Source organism: Canis lupus, chromosome 34 (assembly GCF_048164855.1).
Source record: "Canis lupus baileyi chromosome 34, mCanLup2.hap1, whole genome shotgun sequence".
NCBI classification, from domain to species: Eukaryota; Metazoa; Chordata; class Mammalia; order Carnivora; family Canidae; genus Canis; species Canis lupus.
In genome coordinates this window covers 16,796,634-16,823,243 of record NC_132871.1, presented here as the reverse complement: position 1 = coordinate 16,823,243, position 26,610 = coordinate 16,796,634, and the positions used below count along the sequence as shown (strand labels likewise).

The 26,610-nt window shown below is 39.0% G+C and overlaps 1 protein-coding gene across 1 annotated transcript in view; it reads right to left on the bottom strand.

Annotated features, from left to right (window-relative positions):
• The window catches only part of LRP2 (LDL receptor related protein 2), a 196,265-nt gene that overhangs the window by 128,593 nt on the left and 41,062 nt on the right, over positions 1 to 26,610 (bottom strand). The window contains exons 4-9 of the mRNA XM_072811537.1: positions 22,604 to 22,720; positions 9,822 to 9,932; positions 9,377 to 9,490; positions 8,016 to 8,132; positions 6,890 to 7,042; positions 5,730 to 5,849 (exon numbers count right to left, since the gene is read on the bottom strand). Coding sequence (XP_072667638.1) covers positions 5,730 to 5,849; positions 6,890 to 7,042; positions 8,016 to 8,132; positions 9,377 to 9,490; positions 9,822 to 9,932; positions 22,604 to 22,720 — 732 coding nt within the window. The remainder of the gene's footprint in view (positions 1 to 5,729; positions 5,850 to 6,889; positions 7,043 to 8,015; positions 8,133 to 9,376; positions 9,491 to 9,821; positions 9,933 to 22,603; positions 22,721 to 26,610) is intronic.

Sequence of the window (26,610 nt, the reverse complement as noted above, 5' to 3'; positions counted from 1 at the left end):
GACACAGAACTGTTACTGCAAAAAAGTACCTGGAAATATCCATTTACCCAGCTGCCTTTCCTCTGATATCAAAAATTATAACCAAAATTAAATTTAAATTAGTTTTAAATTTTAGTTTAAAATTAGTTTATTTTTCTTAATAACTTATTATTAATTAATAAGTGCTCACTGAAAGTCCATTACACGACAGAGCTGTTCACTGTCACAGAAGTCCTAGTCCTACTGTGTAAAAGGAGATTCAATAAAGTTGACACATAAACAATACAACATGGGAGGAAGGGTACAGGTGGAACAATCCAAGATACAAAGTCTTCTCAAAGACTATACAGCTTAGGGATGGAGAAAATTGTCCCATCTTGGTCGCCTGGTGCCAAATATTTCATTGACCCTCCAAGCTCACATCCACTCTTCACCTTCCCTCACCCTGTGCTCTTCCCTGGGAGGAAAACCATCACAGCCTACACCAAGAGGTTCTCAGTAAATTATAATTTCTGAAAGCGTTTATCCTCGGGTCTAGAATTCTCCACATTTCTAGGATCTGATTACACTTGCAGCAAATGTCAGAGTTGTGAACTCGGTTCTATCTTACCTATTGGATGGCCTACCACCTCACAACCCCCCAATTACAAAGCTTGAGAAAGTCCTGGGATCAAGCTAATGTTTCCAATTTTCCCTCAAGACCAAATAAAACAACATGGGCCTGCATTATCTTTCTTCCCAAGGACTGTGACTAACCAGAGGAAAAAAATTAATCCAACTTGGACATGACAAGGTGAAAGGCGTGTGGGTATAAATGAAAGGCCCTTCGTGATTTATCTCTTCTGTGCCCTCACCTCAGCCCTGAGAAAGCACCACCTGAGGCTTCGCCTCAGTAGAAATGAAAGTACAGAATATGCGCCCTCTAATTCCCAGAATGTCATGACCTCATTTTGAATGCAAGACCGATGAGAATATGCCTAAGGGTCTGGAGTCACCCAGGGAGCAGGAGTTCTGATGTAAAACAGAAGAAAACCAAAGGTGAAGAAGTCATAACTAGGAATTCTTGGGTGCTGGATCCCTGGGTGGCTCGGTGGTTTGGGTCCTGCCTTCGGCTCAGGGCGTGATCCTAGAGACCCGGGATCAAATCCCATGTCAGGGTCCCTGCATGGAGCCTGCTTCTCCCTCTGCCTGTGTCTCTCCCTCTCTGTGTGTGTCTCTCATGAATAAATAAATAAAATCTTTAAAAAAAAAGGAATTCTTGGGTGCAAATGCCCTATCACCTGGGCTACAAGTACTTTAAAGGTTTGAACAAGTGTATAAAATCTCTGTCACTTTTAATGGCTGAATAAGATTATATTCTCCATTATGGAAGAAAATGAAGGCTAATTAATATCCACGATCAGCCAAAGCGGAAACAAAACAAAATGAAAGTAGACTTGAGGCTTTTCATGAGAATAGAAAAGTAGTGAAAACTGTATAAAATTCTAAAACACTACTTTATAATACACCTCCCACCCCATTACCTTTATCTATTTTTCTTTCCTTTTCACTCTTTGTCGCCTCGTACCAACAGATACCGCTTTGAAAATAATTCAAAAACCCCTTTTTAGCCTAGACCTCCTTGGACTCCCTCTGAACCATCTGGCTGTCTGAAATCCCACCATGCTGAATGACCTCCCTGCCCTAACTCTGCGCCACGATGTCATTCCGTCAACAAACAGCATGTCCTGTCAATCAGAAACAATAACCCCGGTAAACTGCTTCAGCACGCCTCAGAGGCTCCACAGCCAGGTCAAGACTACCAGGGGCAGATGAATGGTAGAAGGACACAAGATTTTGTGTCAGGATTACTCAATTTTATTCTTGATTACCACTGAGGCATTCAGTGGGGAGCCATGTCGAAGATGGCAGATGCTGCATAGGTTTCCAACACCTGAAGCCATGCAGAATATTACAGCCATACAGAGTGTTTGTTGAATTGAAATGCTTGAAAGAACAAGCTTGAAAGAACAAACAAAAACAATTTCCCTAAAAGCTCAGCTGAAACAAGTGTAACCGGTTTTATAATGTCACATATTAAAATTAAGGAGTTCTCTTTACAAAGAGAGCAAAGTGTAATCTTCCTTGAGATAAATGTGAAATAAACGTTAACCCAGCTTCAAAACTCAGGGGCAAAGAACACATCCTTGAAAAACAGGGAAGATCACAGAAAAGGTCTCTATAGATGGCAAGGGCCCTAACACAAAAGCCCTCAATTGCAGACTTTTGAGCTTATCTCCAAATGAAGTTATCTGTTCTAAAGTCCCAGGCACATACCACCGAGATTAAAAGATGTCATCATAGAAAGTTAAAACTAGTGCCACAGTATCAGATCACACTAACTTCCAGTATGAACTGGGTGTGTTCCATGAATCCTGAAATTATCTTGTGCCAGAGCATAACATTGGAATTTTCTATAGTACATTCATTGATAGGTGAAATGTAAAAAATCTTGTTATGACCATTTTTCATTTATTTCAGACTACAAAACAGAGAGGCTCAGACCTCTGACACACATGTGGCCCTAGACACTTAGAAATACAACCCAAAGCTCATCATAAACTTAGATATTGGGGGGAAAGTACTGGAAATGTGCTACCTAGACTCAAATGTGCCCCCCAAAAGGTGGGGGGCTGCAGGGGCTAAGAACAAGTGTAGGGCATCACAAGATTAAACTAGGGATTCTGAAAGAGCAATCACTTTTACTGAAAAGACTTCACGGCCTATCAAGTTCCGAATGCAAGGCAGCCCAGCCCCACCATCTCCTCTTTGGGGGTTGAGAAAGGAAAGAAAGAGAAGCTGACGGAATACTGAGAATGTGGCTTCTGGTATTTCTATTGGAATTCCTTTTCTACTAAGAGAAAGGAGAAATGCCTAGAGAACTAAAAGACTGGAAATCAAATTGGCAGCTGGGTGGCAATAAGGGGCGGGGGGTGCAGAGTGGAGGAGCCTGACATTTGCCAAAGACAAAGGAGCAACCTCACACCCACGGATGAGCACCACCCCGGGGGAAAGGGGGTGCTGGCTTCGCAGCAATGCCAGGCAGCACAAGCAGGGGTTCCAAAGTCAGAAAACCACCTAATAATTGAGGTGAAAAATATGAAAATGTGAAAAATATTCATAAATGACTTGAATGCATCTCCAATGTGATGCATTGTGATGGTGATAATGACGATGTTGGTAATAATAAAACACAAAAAAAAAAACCCTGATTTCATTTAATGCCTGCTGCAGATCACAATTTTTTATTTATAAAATGTTTTCAAATGATTAAAAATTTGAGGGCTTAAGTAATTCAGAATTGTCTCTGAGTCTTCAGAATCTCTTAGGGTGATTTGCATAAAGCACAAGTCGTGTCTTATGTTCATGTATTATCTTGTAATATGTTTTATATTCAACAAGAAACTATACTGTAACTTAAAAGGAACAATCAGATCGTGGGCAAACTTTGGAGCATGGTCCAGATACCAGAAACCTAAAATTACCTCCGTTGAACACCAAAAGGACAACTTCACTTGGATTGTTTAACTGGATAGAAAAATCTCATTTTTCTTGGCATATGACACATAAAGAGGCCCATTATTATGGTTCTCAAAAATCCTGGGGAATAGACTTCCTCAAAAGTTCCAAATGTGTAAACCGAAGTTAATTTGTGGCATTAATTTTTTTCTGGCTGTGAGTAGTTATTAAGATCAATCATATTTCATAAAGTATAATCACAAGCTGAGACTAAAGACTGAATATGTTCATCAGGTTTATCCAAATTCAGTATTGTTGACAAAATTATATTATATTTGGAAATTACTTCAGGAGGAGCACTTTTGTAAAAGTATTTATGTATGCTATGTCTGTTTTTATTCAGAAAGAAAGCCCTGAAGAATCTTATATTTTTTTTAAAGATTTCATTTATTTATTTGAGAGAGAGGAGGGAGAGAGAGACAGAGAGAGAAAGAGTGCACAACCAGGGGGAGGAGTAGAGGGAGAAACAGACCCCGCCAAGCAGGGAGGCCAACAGAATCCCAGGATCATGAACTAAGCCAAAAGCAGAGGCACCCAGGTTCCCAAGAATCTCCTATTTCTAAGAACTATAAAAAGAACACAAATATCTTGGGAAGATCTGAATCATCTATCTTTTGGAAATCCATAGATGGCTACCAAACTTATTTTTTTTTTTAAGATTGATTGATTTTAGAAAGAGAAAGCACAAGCAGGGGTGGGGGGAGAGAGAGAATTTCAAGCAGGGGTGGGGGGAGAGAGAGAATTTCAAGTAGACTCCACACTGAGCATGGAGCCAGATACTTGGGGTTTGATCCCATGACCCAGAGATCATGACCTGAGCTGAAACCAAGAGTCCACCACTTACCAAACTACACCACGACAGGCACCCCTACCAAATTTAAGTTTAATGAATAATGATTATACAGTTGCCTTCCAGGTGCCTTTTTACCAATACCAATTAAAAGAAAGATTTTTTTAAAGATTTTATTTATTTATTTGAGTGAGAGAGTGAGTGAGAGAAGGGGTGAGAAGGAAAGGGAGAAGCAGACTCCCCACTGAGAAGGGAGCCTGACGCTGGGCTCAATCCCAGGACCCTGGGATCACGACCTGAGCCAAAGGCAGACGCTGAACCAACTGAGCCACTCAGGAACCCCCCCCTTTTTTTTTTTAAACCCCTTTGGACACTTTCTGTAAAAGGTTTATTGTTTACATATCAAAAATCAGAAAGAAGGAGGGGCACCTGGGTGACTCAGTTGGGTAAGTGTCCGACTTTTGACTTTGGCTCAGGTCATGATCTCAGGGTCGTAAGAGCAAGCCCCATGCTTGCCCTGGACATGAAGCCTGCTTCAGATTCTCTCTTGCTGTCCCTCCCCCACCTTTAAAAAAAGTTAGAAAGAAGGAAAAGAAATCAGAGTATTAAAAATCCATTGTTCAAATCCTAAAAAAATTAAAAACTGATACTTGGCCATAGTAATTCTCCCATCATGAGACCCCCATCCTCATCACAGAAGGATGCAAAGCTAGCTCACATCAGAATCAGAACTTTCCTAGAGGGAGAAATCCTTCTTTAATTCATATAAGAGAGATGCAAGAAATATTTGGTGCACCAGCATCTAGTTTAATGCCAGCCAAATGAAGGGAAATGATAGCATTTGTTCTTGAACAAAGCTTCAAGAAGCTTCAAGAAGAGGTGAAAATCAATTAAATTAACCACCAGCATGGCATGGGTACTGACTGGCCACTGTCGTCAGCATAGCAGCGAGCTGATGATTCACTGCTGTTAAGTGACCACTCTTGTTGCTGGGTCCTGAGGAGATTGGAGTTTCCTGGAGAAGAGGCCAAAGGAGCAGGCAAGGGTACTTGATAGGTTCAGGCAGCAGCTGTTTACCAACCACAGAGATGTATTAATACAACCAATATGGCCATGCCAACCCTGCTTCCAAAGACTTCTTCCTTCATCAGGCTGTAGACCGGTATCCACGTAGCTAGTCAATTCACTCAGAAGAACCACGCTTTTGTCTTGTGCACCTCAAAAAGTTTCTCCAAGTTAAAACTTCACATTGTCCAGGTTTACTATGGAGACTGTGTTACTCTTGGTTATAAAGATCACCACGCCTACCCACAAGCACAAACACCTTGATGTTGGAGATCATAGAAGCCATTGATGCCGCAGCACTGTGACGAAACACTGGACACTCCCATCTGTCACTTACCGACACAGTTGTGGGTATTATTTTGGTCAACGATAAAACCTGGTGGACAATAACACATCCCTCCACTGGGTGACATGTGGCACTGGTACTCACAGCTCAATACAGAACACAAATTCACATCTAAACAGAGAAAAACACTTTGTTAAGTGAATTGTGACCTCTGGGCAAGACTGGGTACTATAAAGTAAACGTTTCTTTTAATGAACCTAAAAACTAAGTAAACATGTAGCAGAGGCACAGAAATTACTAGCATTCAAGCTTTACTACAATATTATGCAATAAAAGTTCAATTCATATTTTTAAAAAATAACTCCTTTTAAAGTTATAACTATGTGCAAGTATACATCATCGTAAGTGTCATTTACAGAAAAATCAGGTCATGAGTCTTTTTTTCTACATAATAGAAAAAGTCAAGAATTCTCAAGTGACTGATTGAGAATAATATTCAACATGTTAACCATGGCGACTTCTAAATTACTACTAGATAATTTATAGAGTACACTATTGTCAAAATAAAAGGTATAAATTGTATTCCCTTACAGGACCATTAATTATCCACACAACTGATGGAGTAATGGTGGGGGGGGATATTCTACAGCCACGGGGGGTGGTGGGGGGTTAGAAAACTAATAATTCAAGATGTATTCCAGGGACCAGAAGCTTCTTTTTTTGAGTATAGCCAAATAAGACTTTTCCATAAGTATAAGCCAGGGAATAAATTCTCCAGAACACCTTTAGAATCACCAAAATTGCCATTAAAATAATTCTGCCTGGGTAAGGAAAAAACACCACATATATTTTGAATCTGGGCTTGGACAAATTATTTGTTTTGGCCAATAACACATTCAGCAAACATGACCTAAGAAAAGTTTAAAAGAGCTTGCATGGTAGGGTTCACCTTTTCTATTACCACAAGGAAAGATACTAGCCTGAGCTTTTATTGCAACATCCTCGACATGTGAGTGAGCTGCTCTAGGCCCCAAGAACTTCCTAGCCAACCCACAGAACTATGAGGAATATTAAATGTTTGTTTGTTTCAGCCAGGAAGTCTTAGGATAGTTACGTAAATAATGATACTCTCTGTATTTGGGGATTTATCTATTACAGAAAACCAGAAACATCTTTATCTGAAAGCTACCCACATAAATTTCCATACTCACCACAATATCGCCCTTTGGTGCTATTGTTTTCGTCTTCTCCTTCTGGACAATCTAAAGTCCCATCACAAACATTTGCAATTGGGATGCATTTTCCAGACTCTGGACAAGCCCATTCACCTGGGTAACATTCATGAATACGGTGTGTACTGCTTTCTGCAGGGGGAGGAATAAAAGAGTCACAGGCCACATTAGAGGTGGAGCCAGCTCTTTTTAATCCATAAGTAAGAGAGAATATACATCAGTGGGCAAAAGAAGTCGACAAGTGCCTAAACTAGTAATTTCTAACTCGACTACTGGTCTTTTATTGGGATTCTAAGAAGTGGCAAATGGAATTATTTGAGTTCTCTTCTTTTTGATTTTTTTCTCTTTAGTGGAATGTCAACAGTGTAAGAAAACCTATGACTAAACTGTAGGAAGACTACTTCTTGGAACACCAAAACCAAAGGATCTTCCCCGTGCATCACTCTTATGATACTTGCTTTATGGTGTGGGTGTTAGTAACTTCTGAACTACTGGAGGTACACCTTGTGAAGGCGGTGAATATCATTGGAATTTCCCTCTCAAAGAATCTTGAAACAATTCTCTGGGTAGTAGCCTTTCCTGCAACTACCACTCCGTAGTGCTTTCTCACGTATTCCCCAGGTGGCCTCTCTTCTACCAGGGGATGTCTGTGACTCATATGGTTAAAAATCTGAATTTGAGAACAAAAAACTGAACTGTTACCAAGGTGCAAAGTCATTTTTAAAGGTTATAAGGTCAAGGAAAATCACATTTCCCTCTCTTTTCCTTCCTTCCCCAAATACAACATGTTGTATTTCTTTTATACAAATATACCTAGTTAAAATAAGCAGTCTCCAAAGGAAAAAGTCAGCATGTTATAGAAGGGGGACAGACTGCCTCATCTATTTTGCTTTAATGATAAGAGGGAAGAGATTATAATTATAAATTATAATGTGAATTCATTGTCTTTTCAAGAAAAGCTAGTGGAGTCTCTCCTTCTTCCCCACCTACTAAGTTACTTAAATCACAGCCAATCCTGAGACTTGCTTGTCACACAGATAGTTTCTAACCAGAGAAGTAAGAATACAAGTGCTGGAAAAACAGTCAGACTCTGTTCTCCTCTTACCACATCCATTTTCATCTCCATTATCTTGACAGTCATTCTCTCCATCACAGACCATATTTTGACTAATGCAGTAGCCGCTGGCACAAGTGAACTGGTTGCCTCTGCAGGTCTCATAGGCTGGAAGGAAACAACAGCTGCACTCCAAAGACACAAATCATTTGGGAAAAATCAAAGAGTTCACCTCACTGCTTAAACTTCTGCCAAGTATCTTGACAAAAAAAAAAAAAAAAAAAAAAATACCGGAAAGAAAAGGAGGAAGAGATAGAAAAAGAAGGGGAAAAAAGGAAGAAAACATTACAGCAGCTTTGGGTCAAGGAAATGAACTCAGGTGCCAGTCTACATTTCTCAAGATTACAAACAAGGCAGAAGGCAGTGTGCTGTAGGCTGACACAGAGCTAAGAATGCAGATTGATAAAGGTGCTACAGGCATAGCGATGTCCACTGTGCCCAGACTTTGTCACAAGCACTGAGACTGCTCTCCAGGACCAGATAATTCTGAGTCACCCATTCCATGTTGTCACATACTGTTTAATACAGTCTCTGAAATAAACCCATGAGCCAAGAGGGAAATCATGTATGACTCCTAAAAGGTTAGTGAATATTGAATAGTGAATATTGAAAATATTTAACAAGGGGTAGGTGCCAACCAGTCAAAACAGGTGTTGTGACAAATCATAACATTCTGGTAAATAAATAACTACAGAAAGGTGCCAACTAATTTTATGAAACTAGTAAAACTCTCTCACAGAGACTTCAGACTACATATTCCAATAAAATGAGTCCAGAGTTGGCAACAATGAGAGGTGGTTTGCATTGCAGGCAGTGACACATGGGGAAAAAAAAAGTAGGGTCAGAGTTAAGAAGCAGAGGGAATGAAAGCCATCTGCACCACACTGCAACTTTCCTATCCTTGCAATTTCAATGTGGTTAAGAATTTCAAAGTAACGAGGAGAGCTAGGACCACTGCTCTTAGGGAACTTCCCTCTCTTCAAAGTCCTTCTCTCATTCTCCTATCAAAGTTATCAAAACCATTGCTGAAGTATGGGTAATTTGAGAGCCAAGTGACATAATTCACCCCACACCCTTGTAGCCTAAGAGAAAAAATGCACACTGTCCATCAGCAATCCTTCAACTCTACACAGATCCTTGGAAGATAAATGAGCCCAGGTCTAGCTACGCTACTGAAGCTTATGCCATGGGCTCTAAATGATATTCTGGCTCCATCTGCCATCAGACATAGTGACCCTTTTGTTTGAAAAGCGTGGTGCATTCGTAAAAACACAAACAAACAAACAAACAGAAAGAGAACAAAGACAACAACACTCCTAGCAACCTGACCCAGCAAAAGGAAATCACCGTACTGCAAGAAAGTTCATCACTGCCGTCTTCGCAATCGAGGTAATGGTCGCAGACGTAGGCACGAGGGATGCACACCCCGCTGTCACACTGGAACTCGTGGTGTGAACAGACCTTAGCTGCGACACAAGGGTAACAAGGGAAAGCAGAAAGGGAAGCTCAGTTCCACTGTAGCCATTTAATTTCACAAGAAGATTCTGTCTCAAGTTTGAAAAGAGATTTTTTATTATGCAGCAGCATGCTGGTAAATGTTTAACAACCAATTCTCCAGGAACAAAAAGGCCCTGACTTGTAGTGTTTGCCAATTTCCATGGTGCAAATACTCCCACCGTGGCTGACTTTAAGCTACCAACATGGATTCACTGAACACATATTCAAGAAGAGATTGTGTAATCGGCCAGTATAAATGAGCCTCAGCATACCACCGCACGTCTTGTACACATTACTTACTGCAATTGTTTTCATCAGAGAAGTCTCTGCAGTCAACTTTCCCATCACATTTCTGACTGCTGTTATAGCAGGCTCCATTGGCACAAGTAAGCTGTTCACACGTTGGGTAGTCTAAAAGAATGGAAATAGCACACAAATCTTAAATTAAGACATTCCCTCTGCAAACACTTCTTAAGTGACCGCTACATGCTAGACATTAAATGCTGAGCATATATTGACCAGGTCTCTTCTGTAAATCACAAACTGGGTTGTATGTTAATGTGGAAAAGACAGAGTTCTGTGGGAATATATTGTAGGGGAAGTCTGGAGCTTAGGGAAGTCTCCCCTAAAGAAGTGACCTCTGAGCTCAAAACTGAAGAATAAGAAGGAATTTAATTTATTTCAAAATGGAACCTTCTTTTACGTAATGCAGATAACAGCCCAGGAAGCCAGTGTACCACAAGTGCTTTGAGAAATGAAGCACTGTATCTTTCGCTAGAGGGCTAGAGAAAAGTCAGGAGGGCTGGGACCTAGGGCACCACTCAGTAGCTATTTACTCTTACTCAAGCTGCTAACCCTCTTGGTTACCACTTCATTATCCCTTCATTTGGATAATTCACTTCACAGGATAGAGGGACCTCAAAAGACCATTTCTACCAAAGCACTATGAAAAGCATAATGTGCTCTACAAGCACAGACAACTGTTACCATGTTATACACATATGCTGTCAATCAGATGCTTAACTCTGGTTCTCCAGGCTGCAGTGGAAAAATCAGGATGCCCCTGCAGGAATAACGGGCTGTGGGTCGCTCCCCTGTGTGCACCCAGACTTGAAATGCGTGTCTTTCATGATCCCCAAAGGTTTCACTCCTTATGTCCTTATGTGGTTGGTTGTTTCCCCCATCCTCTAAGATCTAGGATCCTGTCTTACCCATTTTAGAATCCCCAACCGTTAGTGCAGAGACTGGATCACTACTCAGGATACTCAAGAAATGCTAGGTATTGCTATTAACTTGTCACAGATGAACTTTTTTGTTTAAGAGCTTCCAAAAATATTTTGAATTTCTGTCTTTTATGGTGTTTATTATCTTCCTTTTCATAAATTGATACCTTGGTCTGATTTGTGGGTTTTTGGTTTTTTTTGTTTTTTTGTTTTTTTGTTTTTTTGTTTTTTCAGAAAGATCAGTCTCATAACAAGTCTCATAACAAGATAATAATCTTCAAATTCCTTTTTAACTAAGGAAAAAGTATATCTTAGATAAGATCTCAAAGAGTAGACAGTGGAGTCCCACTTTGAGGCTCAATTTTGCATTGAAGAACCTACTTTGAGGTTTTATAGACATGGACAGAAAATTCCTTAGATAGTCACAAAGTCTCCTCCAAGCAGGAGCAGTGCATAAAATTCTGTGCTGAAACTATATTAAACATACCCTGTCTTAACAGTTCACTTTAATAAAAGATGGACTCTCAAATGATACCTTTCCATTTTTTGTATAGTATACTTTCATCTCTAAGGTTCAAAACTGGACTATAAGTGACTTTAAATACCTAAATTTCCAGTTATGTTTGGCCAATCATATATTAAAACGGAAGGCCTTTTAAAATAGCTGATTCAGATTTTAATTTTTTCTGAATTTTTATTTTTTAAAAGTCCATGAATCAGCTAATACTTAGGGTTATCGCTGTCTTTTCATCACTGAGATAGTATGCATTATAAATTTACCTTCAAAGTGTCACACAACTCTGTTTATTAATTCTCACTTTGAGAGATGCAAGAGGCCAGTTGAGTCTGCCAGCAATTCACCTCCCGCATGAGCCAAATAGCTCCTACAGTCAGTATGTTGTCTAGCCTTTCAAGAGCAGCAGCAAGCAAGAGAGAGATCTCAGAAAACCCTGTCTTTGCAGTAGATAAGATATCTGTTTGGAGGAAAATTTATTTGAGCTTGGATGGTGACTACCTCACTTAGGGTGATTATGGCAGATATGAAGGATCTGGGACAAATATACACTGAGCGGATCACTTGTCCTCCCCATCCTGGTTTTTGAAAGCCAATGCCATAAAATTGAGAAGGAAAGAACCACAACAGTATCCACTGGCAGGGCTCATAGTTTACTGACATGCCTCATTCCCTCCAAAAACAACAAGGCCAGCTTGATGTCTTCAGGGAGAGTATTGTTATGGTCAGAGGTCAGCAGTTAGACACTCAGAATGAGGAACAAACAGCTTTCTTGTCTCCATCCATGCTGATAAAGAATCTCTTCTCAATCAGCAAGGACCCGCCTCAAATCCTACAAGGCTTCTGGTCTCTTCCGTGCATAGTTAACTGAGGTATCTCCCCACAGGAAAGAATCCAAGGAGCAACCGGACTCTATCCACTAAATACTGAAAATATTTGGAAATCTCCAAAGGGAACCCTTGGAGAACCACACAGAGGAAACGGTTCCAAATTGTTCATCATGAGCAAAATAAAAAATGAACAGATTCTACTGCCCTTAAAGATTTCTATTATCAAAAATGTTAATGAGTTTCGATCTATCCCAGGAAATTGGAAGTCACAATACTTTGGGATTGGGAGATATCTAAAATCTTTTACGGTTTATTTGCTAAGCAGGTCAGAGTCTAACCTGGTAAACTTTTTTCCATACAACAAATCCATCATGTAGGTGAAATGTCCTGCAAGATTTTAAGTAAAGAAAAAGTATAAGAATAGATAATACACACCAAAAAAAAAAAAAAAAAAAAAAACAGAAGGACTCACCCTTCTAACTTCTGTCTTAATGGAAAGATTGACAAGTAACTATTAATTAGCCCAGAGCTCTAAAGTTTATCTAACCCAAAAATTCAAGAACACACTTGCTCACACCACATCCTCAATCCCTTCCTTACTTTCTCCACATTCCAAATGTACATGTTTGTTCCCTCAGAATTGGGAACGTCCCCCAAATATACATATAAGATTGGTGCTTTGAAGATTTTTAAAATTTTTTCTCTGCTAAGGACTTTATTTGGAGCAAGAACGTTCTATGCCATACTTTTATTTAGATAATCAAGGATGAAGTGGCTTGAAAATCTCGTGGACCTCAACCTCCCAGAATGGAAATCATTCACAGCACAGCAAGATACAAATATTAACACTACTCTTTATTACCTTGACAGGAAGGCTATAAATACATTCTATTCTCAGAATTTGGCAAAATAGCCAAAAAGGCACATAGAAAAAGAAGACAAACTGACTACAAAGAAAGAGGCATCTTAAAGGTAGATTATGAAACTTAAGCTAAGATTTAAAGGAAGACAAGAAATTACTGATTAAAGTCCTGCCCAAGATACCTGAGACCTTTCAAGGTCCTAGCGTTATCCTTTTAAGTTACTCTGAGTCAAAGGAAGGCTAATCCAATCAAATCCAATGATTTGTCAGAAAAAGTTTACCAGTTTGGCCATCAGCACTTAGTTGTACGTACTACTCACAAAATTAAATAAACAATGACTAGTACAGTCATCAATAACATATATTGCAAACCATGTACCAGAAACTTGTCTAAGTACTCAGTGTGTATGAACTCAATCCCTCTTTATAACCCTATGAGGTAGATACTATTACTCATTTTAAGGATTTTATATATGTGTCTTTCTGAGGCTAAGTAATTTGAAAAAGGTCATACGACCAGTAAATTGGAGAAGTAGAATTCAAATCCAGGCAATCTGGTTCCACAATGCATGTCCCTAGCACTACAATAGATGGAGTTAGTGCTTACAGGCTTCAGAGTAAGTAGTAGGAAGAAGCAAAAAATTACAGAAACAAAATGAAATTGAATGAAAGGAAATGGAAACTCTTAAAAAGGAAGAGAAATAACCTATGAGAAAAACCAAGGTTTCCCTTCTATGCAGTTTCCCATTCCATTTTTGGGAGTCTGAAGAAGTGAAGCCAACTCTAGATTTATGACATATTCTACTAAAGACTTCAATCTGGTATGATCTAGGAATTCCAGAAAACTCTATGCTGGGAAACCAAGCATTCCAGGAGTATACCAGAACAAACAAGAGAATCAGTACCAAAAAAACAACAAAAAACAGACCACAAAATAGCAGAGGATCCACTCTACCCCCCACCCCCACTCCAGTCAAATTCAAGTCCCTAGTCATCATGGACTAGCACCAAGGAGGTACAATACTATACAAGAGAATAAGGGAAAAGCATTTTCTGCCTCTTTTCAAAAATAATTTCAAATGGCTTGTTCAATAAAAGGAAGATTATAAAATGGAAATAGCAATTCAGCATTGAAAAGAAAGCAAAGACAGTCATCTCAAGGGCTAGTAGAACTGGACTAACAAGTGTAAGCTAAGCAGCTTTCAAGAAACTGAAGCCAAAAAGGGAAACACATTAAGTTATCTAGTTTTCCTTACCCTGTTCTCTTTGAACTACTGGGTGGTAAGCCCCAAATCCCTATCTGGTCTCCATCCATGGTGACCTGATCTTACACCTAAATTGGAAATGTGCCTGAGAGGCCCACTGCAAAGATTTTGGATCTACAGTACGCCTTTCTTCCCAACCACAGAACTACCACCCAAATCTGCAAAGGAAATAAAGACTGATGAAGTTCTAAATTCTTAAAAATTAATAAAAGTCTCACATGAGCCCCAATGTAGGAGTGACTAAGCAGCAAGATGGAAAATTGTGTATCAGATGCTCCAAGGGCTAGAGCAAAGAAGTAAGATGGTTTCTCTTGGGTGAACAAAAGTTTATAATGTGCATCAGATTTAGTGGTACTGGCTCTACAAAGGAGTTATGGAGTTATGGGTTTTCATTCAGGGTACACTGCACCTATTTCTTCCTTACGGCTGTCCCCGGTGACTCATCTGGGCAGAACAAACAGGCAAATTTTAAATGAAGAAACTACCTACACCACAGAATCATAAGAGTGGCCACTTTCAAACCATAACTAGAAATGGTGTGGCTCAGGTGTCCTCTGGGAACCTGGCTCCAGATAACTGAGGACTCATCAACCAATCATTGCTGGATGAATGCCATTATGCTAAAAGCCAGTTATTCTACAGAGTGCTAATTTCCTTTTTCGTCAGAATTTCATTCTATCCAACCTATATTTATTGAAGTCTATCTTCCTCAATACTTTGCCAAGAACTGGATAAAGAGATAAAATTACAGGTGAAGTAGAAATTCCCACAGCTGTTTTTGTTTTGTTTTATTTATTTATTTTTTGTTATTGATCAGAGACACAGAGAGAGAGGCAGAGACACAGGCAGAGGGAGAAGCAGGCTCCATGCAGGGAGCCCGACATGGGACTTGATCCCAGGACCCCGGGATCACTATGTGAGCCGAAGGTAGATGCTCAATCACTGAGCCAGGTGTCTCTCCCACAGCTTTTTAAAAATGTTTTACTTAACAAATAAATTAGTGTACAACTATAGGAGTACGAGGTACTAGAGAAGTAACAAATTTCACAAAATCCCTGCTCTCATGGAATTTAAGTTTTCTTTGGAAGAGTGGAAGGACAGACATTAAAGTAAGTGTCCTATGGAGAAAAGTGTTAGGGAAATACAAAATACAGCGGGGCAGAATGATAGGAGTGATGCAGGGGGGCAGGGGGGAGCAGGTCTCTGATAAGGTGGTGATTGAACAGGAACCACCAAGACTCGTTAAAAGAAGGTCATTGGTGGCAATGACAAGAGCACTTTCAGGAGACTGGCAGGGAAGGGCAGTTTTCAGTGAGGTCAAGAAAGAAAAAAGAGAGGGACACCTGGGTGACTCAGTGGTTGAGTGTCTGCCTTTAGCTCAGGTCATGATTTTGAGGTCCTGGGATTGAGTCCCACATCGGGCTCCCCATGGGAAGCATGCTTCTCCCTCTGCCTGTGTCTCTACCTTTCTGCGTCTCTCATGAATAAATAAATAAAATCTTTTTAAAAAAAAGGAGAGTAAATGGAGGCAGGGATATTAAAGACAACTCCATGTAACTTTGTTATGCAAGAAGGCAAAGAAACTGGGCAACAGCTGAGAAGGGTCTCAGGGTCTTTGACTAAATACAATGTGCTTGTATGACAATGATTGAAACAAGAAATTTTTATTTCCCGAAGGTTTCTCAGGGCTCTGAATTCTATCTCAACTGTAAGAACACTAAAAAGGTGTGCAGGGGAAGTGATATGATAGATAAGATGGGGTCAATCTCTCTGTTTCTGTTTTCTTCCCCGGAGTACAGAGAGGACAGTAGGAACAAGGTTTACTGGGCAGCATAAATGTGCAACTGAGTTTGAGGAAAAGCATGTACTTTATGAGCCATCACAGTCCACAGAGAGACTTGAATCAATCTCTTTTTCCCCTCCTTTCCCAGCTGGAGTTTCAACCATTAGATATAGAAAGGAAAATGTTTGAATTCTAAAGAACAGAAAGTCAATAGAAATAAAACTTCATGGACAAAGCAGCCCCAGTTGCAGGCAGACCAAATGCTGCTGATTACGAGCAAGAAAGCCCTCATTGTAACAGGGATTTTATTTACCCTTTCTTTGGCATTCCTAAGTATCAAAAGAGAAGGACTGCAAACCAGTGATAATTAGCAATAGTTTTATTCACACCCAAATCGCTCTAATATGGTACTTGATAAAAGCAAAATAATCTCTTCACCTAACTGGGAAAAACTGTACTATTTTTGAACAACCAAAAGTCATTCCAATATATTAACTGAATGACCCATAATTGCTGCAATGTTCTGATGTTTATCTTAACTCTGCATGAGCGGCTTTTCCTTGATGCTAATCCCATTAGAAGTAAAATGGACTGCAGTTTTGAATCTCTTGTTCCTTGGGGGAAAAAAATTGACAAGCTATTTAATAACAGGTGCCATTTTATAGATGGCCAGACTGAAGAATAAAATAACTTGGGGAAAATGAACTTTGATCTGTTTCACAGCTTTTTATAATATATATGCACACACACACATATACACACACACATATCCAGAAATACTTCTCAAACAGGAGAATAATCAAAAATACCTTATGCATATAGGAACACAGCAGACAAAAAGACCAAACACAATAAGCTTTCATACTACACACAATTTATCTCAAGGATAATCTTTTTAGTGGGAGTGCTTTCCCTCCTCACCATCTCACTCATTCTCCTCCCTCCCTTCCCCCTGCCACTTACACACTCTTCCTTGTTTTGTAAAAGGAATGCCTGGAATAGACACAAGGTGCTCTATGTTGGAGCTCAATGTCTTGATCTTAGAAGCTTGAAAGGGTAGGAACCATAACCTAGCAGCCTAATCTGACAGGCAGGACTATGAACTACAGGGTCAAATTTCCTGATCCTTTCAAATATTTGGGGAAAAGAATTAAGTCCTTCTTTGGAGCTTTTCCAACATCATTACTATATTTAAGTGGTTTCTAGGTACCTAACATACTTAGACTCCTTCCTATAGACAACCTTATTTCTGAGAAATAGAAAAATAAGAGTCACACTCATAGGCTGATCCTGTGTTTGTCCACAAGTAATGATTCCCATGCATCATGACTAGAGAAATAGAATAAAGTGTGATGCTTCACAAAAATGATTTCTGGGCAATACTTGCTTAATCCTTTATCATGTTGTAACATTCCAGTTTAAATAAAACAACTAGTAAACAGTTACTATATATCTGAAATGACATTTAAAATAGCTAAGTATCGGGATCCCTGGGTGGCGCAGCGGTTTGGCGCCTGCCTTTGGCCCAGGGCGCGATCCTGGAGACCCGGGATCGAATCCCACGTCGGGCTCCCGGTGCATGGAGCCTGCTTCTCTCTCTGCCTGTGTCTCTGCCTCTCTCTCTCTCTCTCTCTGTGTGACTATCATAAATAAAAAAAAAATTTTTAATAAAAAAAATAAAAATAATAAATAAATAAAATAAAATAAAATAGCTAAGTATCTCTATGATTAAATGGATCTCACCAACAATCATCAATGGCCTACAGTTAGACATTGTGTGCCTCCCAATGGAAATATATACTTTTACATTCAAAGTATTGTTGCCCCTCCGCACACGCGTACACATACACACACGTCCTTGAATCTCTCAAGGCTCTAGACTAATGTTATTCTTAACTAGAGCAGAGAAGAAATATTTTTTTTAAGATTTGATTTATTTATTCATTAAAGACACACAGAGAGAGGCAGAGACATAAGCAGAGGCAGAAGCAGACTCCCCACAGGGAGCCCGATGGGGGACTCGATTCCAGGGTCCCAGGATCACACCCTAAGCTGAAGGCAGATGCTCAACCACTGAGCCACCCAGGTGTCCCAGAGAAGGAAGATTTTGCTCCCAAAGGGCCCTTAGCATTGTCTGGAGACATTTTTGGTTGTCACAAATGGGAAGTGCTGCTGGTTTCTAGTGGATACGGGCCAGGGATACTGTTAGACATTCTACAATGCATAAGACCGCTCACTTCAATAAAAAATTAACTGTACCAAGGTTGTCATCTGTACCAAGGTTGAGAAAACTTGCTCTAGATCTGGCAACCAATTTCCAAAAGATATAAGGGACAGATGAACATGTTAAAGGACATCAGAGGACGCAATGATCAATGATCAATACCCAGACTCTGGGAAACTCAAAGTCAAGTCATTTGGTTTTTTCCAAGAAATACATTGCAACGGGAAAAAACAGAAATGGAAGGAAAATTTTCAAATCAAAAGACAGTAACTAACTCCAATGTATAAATTTTATTTGGACTTTGATTTAAAGGACACTGTAAAAAGATAATAAGTCATTGGGATAATTTTAAGAACTGATTATTTTAAAGAACAGTTGTTAACTTTTAGGTATGGTCATGATATTGTTATGTTATGCTAGCTTTTAGTCCTTATATTTTAGACACAATTACTGAATCATTTAAAGATAAAATTATATGACTTCTGGGCACCCCAGGTGGCTCAGCGGTTTAGTGCCACCTTCAATCCAGGGCCTGATCCTGGAGACCCGGGATCGAGTCCTGCATCCCTGCATCAGGCTCCCTGCATGGAGCCTGCTTCTCCCTCTGCCTGTGTCTTTGCCTCTCTCTCTCTCTCTCTCTCTCTCTCTCTTTCTGTGTGTGTGTGTGTGCGTGTGTGTGTGCGTCTCATGGATAAATGAATAAAATCTTTAAAAAAATAATATGGCTTCTGAGAAGTGCTTCAAAATAATGGGTAGAAGAATAAAGAGCTATAGGTAAGACAAAATTAACTATGAGTTGGTAACTGATAATTTGAGTGATGAGTACAAAGGAGTTGTACTCCTCCACACTTGATTCTTGACAATCTTTATAATTTCCATAAAGAGGAGATAGTTATCACATCCACCTTGTGGTGTGAATGTAAAAATTGCATAAGATAGTGATCAGTGCCCAGCAAATGGCAGTTCCCTTTCCCACTTTCCACAAGTGTTCCAAACAAAGAGCGAAAACAAAATGAGGCCAATCTGTCTCTCTATATTAGCACTTTCTAAAGACTTTGATCCAGGCCATTCATTTCTTTCTTGTACAAATCTGGCTGTGGCCAGGAGATCAAAGCATAAAGAAATATGAAGATTCTTAATTTCCTTATTTGGATTTTTTATATACTCCTCCATAAATAGCACATGGTAATAAATAAACAAAGCAAAGAGAAATAGGAAAGAATACTTCATTATAAAACCCATTTACGTGTGTCAGATTCATCTTAGAGCCATGAACCCTGAAGAATTCATGACTTGTATGATTCTAGGAGCAATTAACTATCATATAAATCTGGCTCTCTTTCCCTAACAAATCCTTATTTCACCTATTCCTTGTACTTAAAAAATAATAAAAAATAAAAAAAATAAAAGCTGGTTAAAAATTCTGGCTCAGGTATTTTATAAAGCTCACTCACTTCCTTTCCTTCATTCCCTTCTATAAGCAATTAACTATCATATAAATCTGGCTCTCTTTCCCTAACAAATCCTTATTTCACCTATTCCTTGTACTTAAAAAAAATAAAAAATAAAAAAAAAATAAAAGCTTGATTAAAAATTCTGGCTCAGATATTTTATAAAGCTCACTCACTTCCTTTCCTTCATTCCCTTCTGTAACAGTGGCTTGCATGCTCGTACCCTGCCAGCTTTTTTCCGGAAGGTCTATTGGCAAAGTCGTGAGGCAGTTGTACTGGTGACTTTAGAGTTGGCTGCAGGGTGTTCACATGGAATAAATCCAAACAGTCTGTTTCAGCTGCCTTTTATTTTCCCTAAAGTAGCATTTCCCTCATTCCCATTGCATTTCCAATAAAGCACTCATTTTTATCCACTTGTAAATTAGGGATAAAAACAACAGACTGTTGGCTGGTGGCACAGCCTCTAGTTCTCTCTTAAATTTGCACAAGGTAGGACTTTCTCCTTCTGTAAATAAAGTCCTTCATGAAAAGCAATCAACAGACTTGGAACTAGAAGATGGATTTAGCCCTAGCACTGCCACATATTGTACAACCTTGAACAAGCCACTCTACTCTTTGCAGTCTCAGTTTCTTTATTTATGAGAGTATACTACAACCTGCCCTATTCTCATTGAGGAGCCTAATTAAGAATAACAACCAAAATATATATAACACTTAGTAGTTTACAAAATACTATAAAATAAATGACCCATCACTAGTATTAATCAAAAATATTTTCTTCTCTTGCCACAATGAAGGACCTATTATTTGCTTTACAAAGTACTAAGAGACCTTGACTCATAGACTTGCTATTTTGTGGCATGCAGACAGACACTACCATCTGTATAATTGCCAGTACTAAGCCTAAACTTCCAAGTGAAAAGAGACCCAAATTAGAAGCAACATAATCTCTTTCCAAGGGAACATTTAAGTTGGGTTGGAAATTATACGACAACACAACTATACCAGCAATTCTGCTAGGAAATGGAGATACAAAGACAAATAGCATAGCATCCTCTCAAAGAAAAATATACCCAAGGAAAGAAAGCATTGGAGAAGTAGAGGTGTTTTTTTAAAATGCACTGTGTTGGGGCACCTGGGTAACTCAGTTGGTTAAGTGGCTGCCTTCAGCTCAGGTCATGACCCTAGTTGCGGATCATGGAGCCCCATATTGGGCTTCCTGTTCAGTGAGGAGTCTGCTTCTTCCTCTCCCTTTCTCTCTGCCTCTCCCACCACTCACACGTCCATTCTCTCTTTCAAATAAATAAATAAAATCTTTAAAAAATAAAATGCACTGTGTGATGGTGTCGATGCAACATGAATCTGGACCTGTTTAGACCCAGATCTCTCCTTTTCACATATACAAGTATTTCTTCCACGAAGAGTACAATTTGAACGATACAGTGAAATAGGAATAATTTGCTCATAACCAATTCATGTTAGCTCCCACCCAAGGCATATAGTACCATATCGGGAAATGTACCAAAATATACAGAAGATGGTTCACTCATCAAGAAGCATAAGATATACCATTTGAACCAAAGGAAGAAATTTAGAATAGTCCAGATAACTAAATTAAATCAAAATGATCAAACAATGAAGGAGGTGTCCCACAGGAATAGACTAAAACTTAAATGTCAGTTGGAGATATGATAACCAAGAAGTGTATGGTCAAGTGTTCTAGCAAGTTTTCTAAGGTACACAAAATCTATCCACTGACTATTGGAATACTGGAATATTAAAACAACTCCTTATAAAAATGAAGGAAAACAAGAAAAAAATTTTACAAAACCAACTCCCTAAAGTTTGTAGCATAATTTAAGAACAAAAATAAGAAAGTAACTTTACTCAGCTCATAGTAAACTTATGAAATGCAGTCTATCAAGAAATTCAAGGGGGAAAAAAAGCATAAAAATTCAAGGAAGTTCTGAATAAAAACATAAATGATATGCTTACAAGGGCTTTTAAGAGAAACTGGGTATGCCTGAAGATAAAGACACAGATGGACCACAGGACTGACACAGTAGAATAATTCCTATATTCTTGTAATCTAACAATTGCATATAAACCTCAAGAGAGGCAGATTACTCCTTACTTATTTGTAAGAAGTACACGATGCACCATGATTGCACTCTCTTATTCTGGTTAGGGTAATATATTAATATAGAATACTATTATTTCTATGCCTTATCTTCTGGTAATCAGTTACAAGGAACTGATCTGCCATTGGAGAAAGCCATTTTCAAAATGTAACCCTTTTCCAAACTGGAAAATATTGAGTCCATAAGAGCAGAAAAATTAATGAGACATTTGACTAGAAACTTACCATCATAATTCAATAAAACCCAAAATTGACCAAAATGGATTTTGTATTCAATGTATTCAATGACCTTTCAAGATTCTACGTTACTGTTTAAAGCCTTACTTCAGGGGCACCTGAGTGGCTCAGTGTTGGAGTGTCTGCCTTCGGCTCAGGTCATGATCCCAACGTTCTGGGATTGAGTGCCACATCAGGTTCCCTGCAGGGAGCCTGCTTCTCCCTCTGCCTATGTCTCTGCCTCTCTCTGTGTGTTTCTCATGAATAAATAAATAAATAAACTCTTAAAAACAAAAAGGTCCCCTACTTCAAAAAAAAATACAGAAATGTAAGTGGGGGACATACTTAAAAACTTAAAAAGTCCTACTAAAAATAGTCTCATATCAGAATATCACCTCTAATCCATAAAAGAATTTGCCATGAAATTTCAATAGCAAGAGGCATATTGCTATGATTGATTACCCATCAACAAATGGGTCCCTCAACAAATCTAAAACAAATCTAAAAAATTGATTAAAATGCCAAAGGGACAAAGGTGAAAGCAAATACATTGCAAAGACTGAAAGGGACTCACGGCAGTCTTTCTCATCAGTTCCATCTGAGCAGTCTCTGACGCGGTCACACCTGTATTCGTTTGGTATACATTCACCATCAGAGCATGTAATCTGTTGGCTTGAGCATGTTCTCCCAGCTGTGAAGGGGAAAAAGATATTACTTTATAATTACTGCCAATGACAGACCAATCCATTGACATTTACCAAAGATGAGCGAGGAAATTTGAAAGCAAAGGCAAGAGAGTATATTGAACATAGAGCTCATAGGCTCAGAAAGTAGGTTATCCAGCTACACCAAGGTAGACACCTCACAATGCAAAAGCAAAGGTATTATCATCAGGATACTATCAAAATGCTCACAGAATCAGGGCACCTGGGTGGCTCAGTAGGGGAGCATCTAACTCTTGGTTTCTGCCAGGTCATGATCTCAGGCCCTTGAGATTGAGTCCTGCTACCAGGCTCCACACTTAGTGGGGAGTCTGCTTCTCTTCCTCTCCCTCTGCCTCTTCCCCCGACCCCCAACAGCCCCCCACTCAGGTGTGCACATGCTTGCTCTCCTGTCTCTCCCCTAATAAAATCTTTTAAAAATGCTCAAAGAATCATAACAACACTCAAGCATGTTAGTGTAGACAATTATATTATCAACATGTGTTGAGAATACAATATAGATTGAAATCTATATGGTAAAAAGGATGAATGAAATCAAAATTTTGCAGATATAGGTAGTAGCGAGAGATCAGTAAGGTCCCCCTCTTGAAATAATACTTGTTTAAAGATGAGGATATATGTATGCCAAAGGGTTATAACAGTAGTTATTTCTGAGTGATTAAAAAAACGGGTGATTTTTTCTTTAGATTTTTCAATACTATATGACTTTCTATATTGAACGTGTGTCAGTTTTATAAACAATTTAAACTACCTTGTTTTTATCCTATGTTGATTACAGTAGGTAAAAGCAATGCATCCGTAGTTTATCAAATTTGCCTCTGGATAAAACAGATCAAATCAAAGGAATTGATGCTGCAAGCATCATGTGAAAGCTATTCTATAAGCCTAGGGGCAGGAACTATCATGGGATTTTTCAATTGTCCACATAAAAAGAGAAGCATTTGAGGAACGGGGAAAATGTGACCCACTGAAAAAAATTATATCATCAAATGGAAGAAAAAAGTTTTCCCCTGAATTTGCATAGTTTCCTAGACTTCTATATAGTAAAGATACTTAGGTTCAGCAAAATTTGGTTTTCTGATGAAATTTCATCTCTCTTAAGCATTGTGCCATACACCTACACTTAAGAAAAACCTTTTGAAAAGACAAATGGGTAATCAATCGCAGCTTTAGAGTTGACACTTGAAGATTCAAACATATAAAGGTTACCACATGATAAGTAAGACATTAAAAACTATCCATAATTACCACTCTTTTCCATGCTTAATTGATTATAACCTTTCATGTCATCTTGTTACTTCTTTCTAGTAAAATTATTTCATTATGAATGTGTTATGTAATTCTTGAATAGCAAACAAGATTTTTCCAGTCAGTCTACTTCTGACACTTTGACAGTATGATTTCCTATTTTCTCCCAGTACCTTATATTAATAAAATTAGAACAGAACTTGTCTAGAAATCACTTAAATGTCTGAATTCTGCCCAAAGCAGACACAATTTTATCTGAGTAAGGCTAAAAAGGTTAATACTTTCTCATTAAATTCCCCTATAATTTACTTAAGTATATATTGCCAATTTCCACATAAAATTAAAGAACTTTTTTTATTCCCAAAAAGGCAAGTCATGAGTATTCTCAAGCAAAATAGGAAGAAAAACAAAATCAAGTGCCAATATTATTTTAAGTATCTTGGCTTTCTTCCTAATCTGAAGCCCAAAGCAATTCTATATTTTGTGCTTAAGATTTCAAAAGGGTTTATGAGGAAGCAATTAAAAGCTCATTCAAATAGAGAAATGATAAATTCAAATTATATGGATCCATCAACCAGTCTGATGCTAACTTTTTCACTAGTTACACTACTGAGGGCCTAGTCCATGCCACAAAGTATACCAACAATGGGAACATAGTGATGAATGAGGAACAGTCCCCACCCTCAAGGAACTCATGGTTTTCTAGGAAATACTTCAAGAATTAATTAGAAAACAATGATGAAAGTGAATAGTAGGCCCACAAGGAATTATAGAAGCATCAAGGAGGGATGCCTAATTCACTCTGAGGTAAGACTGTGAACAGAGACAGCTTCCTTTAAGAGCCAGCACCCCTGGGGAATCCCTGGATAGCTCAGCAGTTTAGCACCTGCCTTCAGCCCAGGGTGTGATCCTGGGGTCCTGGGATCGGGTCCCATGTCGGGTTCCCTGCATGGAGTCTGCTTCTTCCTCTGCCTGTGTCTCTGCCTCAATCTCTCTCTCTCTCTCTTTCTCTCTCTCTCATGAATAAATAAGTAAAATCTTTAAAAAAGGAAGAAGAAGAAGAAGAAGAAGAAGAAGAAGAAGAAGAAGAAGAAGAAGAAGAAGAAGGAGAAGAAGAAGAGGAGAAGAAGAAGAAGAGGAGGAGCTAGCACCCCATCTGGGTCTTATAGGAGAAGTGGATACGTTAGGTCAAAAGGAAAGGACTGTCTAGCAACATACACTCAGGTAGCATGCACAGAGGTCAAAGAGGGATTTGGCATGATATGCCCAAGGGAACTACAAGCACTGCTGTGGACCCCACATTGAAATTTCAAGGCAGGAATGACAAGTGATAGACATGGAAAAATAAGCACCAGCCGCATCTTAGAAGCCACTATAAACCACTGTTAAGGGGCAGCCCGGGTGGCTCAGCGGTTTAGCACTGCCTTCAGCCCAGAGTGTGATCCTGTGTCTCTGCCTCTCTCTCTCTCTCTCTCTCTCGTTGTCTCTCATGAAAATAAATAAATAAAATCTTTTTAAAAAATGCAATTAAGGAGTTGGAGCTTTCTTCTTAAGGTGATATACACCAAAGGGTTTTCGGGTTTTAGTTAAAGCTTTCTGGTATCAGCATCAGGGAGAATCAGAGAAGACACAGAAGTAGAGGCAGGGAGACCAATCCAGAAACTGTTGAAGTCACCCAGATAGGAGATGCTAGCAGTAATGACATAAATGGGAAAGAGGTGTACTTTAGAGGTGTTAGGACACGGTTGGTGACTAAATGTGGGCAGAAGAGTCAAGAATAATCCCAAATTTCTAGCTTGAGTGCCAAAGGGACTATGATACCCTTTCCATGCTAACTGATTACATCTTTAATGTCACTTACAGCCATCATTATATTTCCTCTAATAGAAGGCCTTCGTTGTGAAATAAATTTCATAACATTCTAGATTAACAAAGAAAATGGCCTCAATCTGCCTATTTCTAATAGCTTGAGACTGACATTATATTTTCTGTTAGTACCTTATAGTGAGTTAATTTTATTTCTATGAAAAGATGATTCATGTAGACCAGCAATTATAGAAGGAAAAATAAGTTCAGGGGAGATTATTAACTCCACTTGGAACATCTTGAATTTGAGGCATCCTGGAGATCTCCAACAGGCAGTTGAATCTACAAGACTGAAGTATGAGCAAGAAATCTGGGTCATAAGTGTAGATTTGGGTATTAGCCTATCCAGGGTTACTGAAATATCATAAAGTTGGTTGAAATTATCCTGGAAAAGTGTAGAGTAATAAGAGGAGTTGCTAAGTGCAGGGCTCTGAGCAACAGCCATACTCACAGGCTGGGCAGAAGGGGAAAACAAAATGGAATGATCAAAGAAGTTCAGAAAAGAATCAGGTCAGTGAGTAGTCATGGCAGCCAAGGCAGTAGCGTCTGGAAGGAGGAGTGATTGCCAGAGTCAACTGCAATAGAAAAGTCCATCCAATGATGAGAAAGGAAAAGAGTCCACTCTACTTGACAATCAGGAGTTCTCTGGCAACCTTAGTAAATATAATGGTGGCATATTCGGTAGCTAAAGGAGGTCTAATAACAAATTTTGTGTCATTAAAAATGCAAGAATTACCTTATGAAG